Raw genomic sequence first — 7,770 nt, 5'->3', positions numbered from 1 at the left:
AGGGGACACGGACGGGTGGGTGGCACAGAGGATGCGCTGCCACCTCCCCAGGGGCAGAAAGGAGGAGAGTGCCCATCCCCAAAGTGCCACATCCACAGGACAGAGCTGCACGGACCCTCGTCCCCCTCCAAACCGCTCGCTGCCTGTCTGCCCCTGCTCTCCTCCAACAGTGGGGTCAGGAGCAGTGGGGAGGGTTCAGGGTGCCCCGGAGCGGTGCCAGCCCCTCAGTGGGTGCCCAGCAGCTCTGGGCAGGGGGCGTTGGTGTGGTGAAGCCGTAACCCTCCCGGTGAGTGCTCCGGCACAGAGCACTGCAGCCCCTCCGAACCAGGCGAGCTGATTACACTGCTCGGAAAAGGAGCTTTAGGGCATTATTTGCCTCCATTTCACTCTGCGGGAGGCCGCGGAGCCGAGCAGAGATGCTGAGTGCTCTCCCCTTCCGCTCTCGCTCGCTTTCTTGCCTTTTTTATTCCCTTTCTGTTTTTTTTTAAGTAGTATTTCCAGGATTATTTTGGCAAGGGGGTCACCCTGCACAAAAGCAAACATGAGGAAAAACCACCATCCATGTCCAATTGCTTCGCGGGGCTCAGGCAGCCTCAAAATGAAACACGATTGTGGCAAATCACGGCAGTAACTCCTGAGCCGCCTCTGCAGCACCGCAGCTTGGTGAGCGGGGCCGGTGGCACGGGGCGGCTGGCTGCCAGCACCGCCAGGTCCTCACTGAGCTGCTGGGAAACAAAGTGTAAAACAGCCTCGTGATGGCTTTTCTGCCCATGACCAAACATCTTGGCTGGGGGTGAATGAGGCACCGGGGGCTTCAACATCCTCAAAGGGGCCGGGGGCTCCCTGGGGGTCCTGGCAAGGCCAGGGCCAGGCTGTGGGGTGAGGCACAGCCTCCGCTTGCTTGCCCTCATCTCTGTGGTCTCTGCAGCCAGCGTGGGTGCTAAAGGTGCTCCCCACCATTAAAGGCTCCTCCCCAACAGTGCAGAGCAGGAGGGAGCGAGGGGGGAATTGGGACTAAAGAAGCAGGAAAATCTTTGCACCTTTTCCTCCCCTCTGGCAGTGACCTGGGGATGGGACAGTCACATCCCACCACCATCTCTCCCACATCCCACCACCATCTCTCCTGCAGCAGCAGCTCCAGCTGCGGGACTGGGACCCACGCTGGTGACTGCACCGACACCAGCCCGGAGAGAGCCAGTGCCCGTGGCAGGGCAGGGCGAGCCGTCCAAGGGAGAGGGTGTGTGTGAGCCCCATCACTCTCCCCTGCCCCTCTCCCTGCTCCCTGCTAGGCTGGGCCAGGGCCACGCTGGCCGTGCCGCTCCAGCGGTTGCTGTACCCACGGGCTGGCTGCAATGGGGGAATTGGAGGAGCCGGTGTCAGGAGATGGCAGCTAAGGCCGGGCAGGACCAGGGTCCAAGGTGTCCAGCCCAGCCTCCCTGGATGGCGACCAGCAGCATCCCCGGGGCCAGGGGACGAGGGGAGGGACGAGCCCAGGCACGCTGGAGGCAGCGAGGCCGTGCCCAGCCGAGGCGGAGGTCAGGGATGGGTGCCAGGTGAGCCCTGCTGTGGGGCGGAGGAGGCAGGTGGGAGAGCCGAGCCCTCCTGCAGCTCCTGCCCTTTGCCAGCCCTGTTCTCTCCAAAACAAACAGGGCGGCAGCCCCTGCCTCCCCATGTAATGACTCCACATCAGCGAAGTTTAATATTCCCCGGTGAATGGCCCAAACAAGGAGCCCTGCCGGTCGGTGCGGCTCGCCGGGGCTTGGCCGCCGGTGAGTGACGGCTCGCACAAAGGGAAGGGCCCGTCTAATCCCCCGGGACCGCGGCACCTGCACCCCGGCCCGGCCGGGATTAAAGGGGAGCGGGCCGGCCTCTGCGAAGATCAGAGGCTTCTTTATAGTGGCCCTGAAATAGGATTTCCTCAAGTGATGAGGGGCAGGGTGGGAAGATAATCTGGGGGGGCTGTTGGTACCTGCCCCATGTCAACCCCAGAGATGCTCTTTTGGGTCGCCTGCCTCAAACCAGGTGTCCCAGACCTGGAGAGAGGCAGCAGAGGGGAACCAGGCACCCCAATCCCCTCATCCCAGGGATGGCTGGGTCCCCCGACATCCCCCTCCCTCTCCAGCCCCTGCCAAGACAAGGATGGGGGCTCGGTGCCCACCCACTCGCTGCCCCCGGCTCCAGGGGCTCCTGTCTCCTCTCACCAATGGACCAGGGAGCTGTGGCTGTTCCAACTCATCCTCACCCCGCCTAATTCCAGCGTCCCTCCTGTAAGCAGTTTCCTGGTGCCCGGTTTCTGCTGATTTCCAGCATAAAAAGTGGGAAATTCCTTTTGTGTCTTTTCCAGCCCTAAGAGGGCAGAGAAATGCCCGGTCTGCAGCATCCACCCTGCACTGCTGCTACTCACAGCTAATCCAGGGGAAAAACTTCCAAACCAGCCAAATGCAGGCTCAGCAGCTCCCTACATGGACTGAAACACCCGTGTGCTGCTGGGCAGGGTACACTGACACCTTTGCACAGGAACAACCACCAATTCCTCGCCCCGCACCAGAACCCTACAAGCACCAACAGCCCCAAAAGTCCCCCCGAGAGCGAGATGAACCAAGCGGGTTTGCGGGGGATGCAGCAGCACACGAACATCCACACTGTGTCAAGAAGCCTCGAGTTAAATACCACGAGCTCTCCCTCCGACCACGCTGCCCATTACCCACCCAGCTTACTGTAAATATACTGTTGCTCTAATGCAATTAAATATTTAATACTCAGGGAAGGGGGAAAAAAAAAAAAAAAGTCCCATGCCTGGTTGTCTCTTTCAATAATCATTTTGGTTTAACTCGCAATGTCCGTAATGTAGTTTGTTCTCAAATCATGCAAAATTAAAGAAAGTATTTTAGACTATTGCAAAGTCTCCCCTCTGCTCCGAAAATAGCCGTTGCCTGTTCAGGCACACCGAATATAGAGCACAGGAGAGCATCGGGGTCATCATGAACCCAGCAAGATGCTTTAGTGCTGGGCTTTTTCAGACTGCTGCTCAGAAATGGCTTGCAGAAGGACCGCAATAAACTTCTACTTCGAAATGAAGTCTCCATGCCCGAAGAGTGGGGCAGGAGCTGCACAGCTCGCGCAGTCCCACGGGACACGGGGCCGAGACGCCCACACCCTCCCGTGGAAGACGGGCTGCTGAATACAGCTGCGATGGATTCACGCTGGGAGGGAGCGAAGCCATCGTGTGCCTCTGCCGAGGCCTCGGGAAAGGGATCGCGCTCGAAGGAAGGAATGTTATTTGTAAAGATAGGAAAGAACAGGAGCCAACAAGCCGGGACTGGGGACCTCTTGCTGGGGCACTCACCTGGGATGTCCTTTAACTCCGGTTCCTCCGTCCCCAAACGCTGCGCTCCAGAGGCAGAGCATTCCCCAAACAGAAGGGTCTCCTCGCTGTCCCCTGGGATTAACACCGGGGCATGGCCCTGTGCTGGGTGCTGCTCCCCCATGAGGAGGAAGAGGCTGCACCGTCCCCACTGCCGGTCATGGACCCCAAAGCCCCAAATGTGGCCCACGTGCTGGTTCCTACGCGGCACCTTGGGGACCTGCCCTGCTCCTTGCAGCGTCCAGTTTCTGCCCGAGGGGCAGACAACTGCCCCCTGCCATAAAAACTAACACAGTCAGTGCTTAATCCACTTCATTTGGGGATTAAATTTGCCGAGAGCTGAGCAGGAGACTCTGTTCCTCTCTTGGAGGCCACAGGCTTGGCTTGAAGGCACCACAGCAGCTTCTGGGCTGCACAACACAGTGGAGCCAGGAGCCACGAGGAGCTGCCTATGGCCACCAGAGTGAAATGTGAGGTGCCCTGGCCAGCCCTGACCATCGCACCCATCCCCGGGACCCCCGGACGGCAGCAGGGCCAGAGCGGGGTTTGGAGGAACCCAGAGCTCCCCAGCCCCTCGTGAGGTGCCAAGGAGTCTCCTTGCCTCCTGCCCTGCCCCTCTCCAGCCGCTGGTGGAGTCACGAGAGAAAAAAGTTTAATGACTGCGGCCCCTCCGCCCCGAGCAGGCAGCAATAATGGAAAACAAATTGCTGAACTTGGGAACGTTTCAAGCACTTTAGCCTTCCAGGACACCAGACTGCTGATGAAAACCCAGCTTTGCAGGCACCATCTTAATGACAGGCCAAATTTCAAAGGCTTGCAAACTATTTCTTTTGCTGCCCCACCCCCTCAATAAAAGGTTGCATCAGAAAGAGATATTTCCATAATTTATAGTATGGGTATTTCACTGGGGAGGCTCACTAATCTGTACTTACAGATACATTTAAGAAAATGCATCCTCCCACAATCCTGCGCCATTTACGACTATTGGCACAATCTGTAATACTCAGTCTTCAATTAAGGGACACCTTAGGGTTCATTATCACACAATTGCTCCCTGTGAACCATGCCAAATGCTGTTTTGGCACAGAGCTTGGAAGATGAATTAGAAGGAAGTCTTCTCGGTAATGCCCGCTCCCAATTCCCATCAGCAGCCTTTATGCCCTCCTCTAGCCATTTTTTCCCCCCTCTCCCCTCTTTCCAAGTGGCTTTTACTATCCCATCTTTCACTGTCTCTCTTGATTCTCTGGAGGTATATTTAGAGATGCTACATCTCCTTTTCTTCCGGCTCTCAACATGCCTCCCGCCCTCTGCGTTGCAGATGGGATCTTCTTCCCTCCCTCCCTCCCTTCCCCCGTCTGTAGCTCCCCTACAGCCGGCTGGGGCACGGGGCCAGAGCGATTTTAGGGTGGAGGAGCACAAAACTCACATTTTACAAGAAAGGCATCTCCGAAGGGGGTAGCGGTAGCACCTTGGCCTGGATACAGCTAAAAGTTACTGCTCCATAACATCTCTAACGGGTGCGAACGGCCAGAGGCGTGGGCCCACATCCCTCTTCCACCCCATTTGCAGGGATCGGGGCGGAGGGTGAGTCCTGGACAGATTCAGCCGCAAAGACAACGTTGTGGAAGAGCAACGAGCTCAGGGTATTAAAACCAGGGGCTGCCGCCTCCTCAACAAGCAATGAAAGGTTCACGTGGCTGCAGCCCTGCGCCCCTCCGGCTCACGGAAAACCTCCCTGCTTTCAAAGAGCTCCTTCTGGCCCAGAGAGCTGCAGCTGCAGCACCTCACTGTGGGAATCCTCAGCGCCACGGTGCCAAGAGAGGCTTCGACGCGACGTTAGTCGAGTTTCCCTAGAATTAAGGCTCGAGCGGAGCTCACCGATCGTCCCAAACTACTCGGAAGGCGAGAGGACGCGGGGGCCGGCGCAGGGACCTCGGCGAGCGGAGCAGGAGCAAACTGAGTAAAGGAGACTGCAAATACTTCGCCCACAAGACACCTTGTGGAAATTTTATTATATAGAGTGTAAAATGCAACTGTCAGTCAAATAAAAAGAACACTTTTTCTCTGTTTCAATGCAGCCCTCTCGCTTTGAGCCTGTGTTTTATATTCTGCAGCCTTGAGTAATATACTCTTCCACAAGGTTTAGTGCTATTATTTCAGGAATCTCGCTGAACTAAAAATATTGATTGCTCCGTCAAATGGAGGTCTGCAGGAGTATTTTGTGTTTAGAATTTTCACATTATTGTTCTTTCAGTCTTTCAAAATGCAATCCACAGTTCCCTTCCTCGCCTTCTTAGAATCTCAAGTTGTAAGCAGTTACTAGTGGGACTGCATTTAATTTCTGGTTTTAGGGCTTTTATCTGTATCGTGATTGCTAAGTTACCAGGCCACCTCAAATACAGCAATGTCCACATAGAGGAATTAAGTAGGTAGGGAGCCTTACAAGCAATTTAAAAAAATTTTAAGATCCAACCACACAAAGTAATGGATCTTGCTATGGACAGAGAACCCTGTTCATCCATTTGTTTATTAAATTCAGGAGTACCAACTAGTTCTGTAATGAATTACTTAATCTTTGACCTATTGTCCACAGCCATGTTCCAGAACAAAGAATTTATAGCAAGCTGAGCTCCCTGTCAGTCAAATAAAAAGAACACTTTTTTTTTTTTTTTAAAACACCATGCTCAACATTATCCAATTGCGTTTCTTTATAGTTAGACATTTCAAGCATAAGGAAAAATAAGGAAAGAACCCAAGAACAGTAACTTCAGTACATTTCAAAACGGAATGTCCCGCAGGGCAATTAAAAATGCAAGAAAAAATAGCTTCAATTCCGTTTTTCCTTTAAAAATACACTGTTATCTGTACAAGAAACACTACAGTAAACATTGGAAATCATATTATCCCTTTTATTAAATCAAAATTATTTAGCGCATACCGTGGTTAATACTAGATTCATTTATTTCTCTAGGTAATTTGACAAATATTAGATAAGAAAATATTTAAAAGAAATGAAAAAGCAAAAAACACCTTGGAATTAAAAAATAGTTACTACCTTTTATATGGTTTTATGTTCCACAGTGTTTGTTAAAGGTACTAATAGCAGATTCATTTTAATATTAAAAATAACAGTATTTATATTTCTGAGAGCATAGAGGAAAGTTTTTTTTCTTTCTTTTTTTTTGTTTTGGTTTTTTTTTTTTTAAACAAGCTTGGAGGTCTTAGATACATAAATGCAACTAGCAATGGAGACATGAAAAAATGTATTGCTAAAAAAATTAACACATTTTTATATTACCCCTTTAGACTCTAGAAATTATACAAACCCTACAAAATGCCCCCCCGCCCGTAACTTGCCTGACAGCAAAACAGCAACTGCCTCAATACAGAATTCACATAATTAATTACAATACATATCATAGTTCAGTTTTTAAAAAATGCAATAAAATCAAAGACAGCCAAGATACAAGAAATTAGAAGTAAAACATTTAATGAATTTACATATTTAAGAATATTTAAATACTGTTTAAATTTTTTTTTTTTTTTCTTTTTAGGATTTGTTACATACCACCTAAGACTTCCAAGCCACTCTTTCTGTTGCAACAGAAAAGATCGAAAATTAAAAGGAAAAAAACACACAAAAAACCCACATGTTGAAATGTCACAGCTCTGGGGTGCGTTTTGGTGCCTGCAAATTCCCTGGCTTCTCTCCAAAAAGAAACCCAGAGGTTTTGTTTTGTTTTTTTTTTTTTTTTTTTTATAAATTTGGAAACAAAATTACCAGCACGTCCATGAGTTTAGTACATTACTAATTGTTCCTGATTCTTAGAAAAGTTCAGTATAGATTATCCTACAACTAGTGTTTCACAAACAAACAGAAAAGTCTTCATCAAAATGTTGCAAATCTAGAAACCTCTGTTACAAAAAGGTTTTCTTCCACAATGATTCCAAGAAAAAAAAAAAAAAAAAAATTAGCCACGAGGACCTTGTTCTACTGCTCCTAGAGAGGGGAGAAAAGGAAAAGTTACTCGGCGGCAGCAAACGCCGAACGCTGTTGAGCCCTCCTCCCCCGACACAGGCAGGGCTCTCGCTCCCCGCGCCAGCCGAGCGGGGTATCTACCTCAAGCCACGCTTCCAACCGCTACCGAAGAGATCTCTGCCCTAACGCCTGCTATCCCTGAGCTCGCCTTCCAGGAGTTCGTGCCTCTTATCGAACAAGATTTCTCTTCTCCAGAGGGCCAGACTTTGAGAGAGGAATGACGAGAACTCCCTTTTATCACCGCTTCTAGGTCACACTTGGCCAGTGCCCGCGGCAAGCGCCGATTCCTGCACCCGGCTCGCCCCGCTCGACCTCGGCGGTGCCGGAGAGCAGCAGCGGGGAGGCTGCAGCCGCCTGGGGACGGTGC

The 7,770-nt window shown here is 51.4% G+C and overlaps 2 protein-coding genes across 2 annotated transcripts in view; both read right to left on the bottom strand.

Moving 5' to 3' along the window:
• PRDM12 (PR/SET domain 12) overlaps positions 1-7,157 on the bottom strand; it is a 23,756-nt gene extending 16,599 nt beyond the window's left edge. The window contains exon 1 of the mRNA XM_035898236.1: positions 7,146-7,157. Within this exon, the coding sequence (XP_035754129.1) occupies positions 7,146-7,157 (12 nt within the window). The remainder of the gene's footprint in view (positions 1-7,145) is intronic.
• FUBP3 (far upstream element binding protein 3) overlaps positions 6,917-7,770 on the bottom strand; it is a 48,328-nt gene continuing 47,474 nt past the window's right edge. Inside the window, exon 21 of the mRNA XM_035898235.1 lies at positions 6,917-7,364. Within this exon, the coding sequence (XP_035754128.1) occupies positions 7,356-7,364 (9 nt within the window). The 3' untranslated portion in view covers positions 6,917-7,355. The remainder of the gene's footprint in view (positions 7,365-7,770) is intronic.

The sequence above is a fragment of the Egretta garzetta genome, unplaced genomic scaffold (assembly GCF_000687185.1).
Source record: "Egretta garzetta isolate BGI_Z169 unplaced genomic scaffold, ASM68718v1 scaffold497, whole genome shotgun sequence".
Lineage (NCBI taxonomy): Eukaryota > Metazoa > Chordata > Aves > Pelecaniformes > Ardeidae > Egretta > Egretta garzetta.
This window is presented reverse-complemented; position numbering and strand designations above follow the sequence as displayed.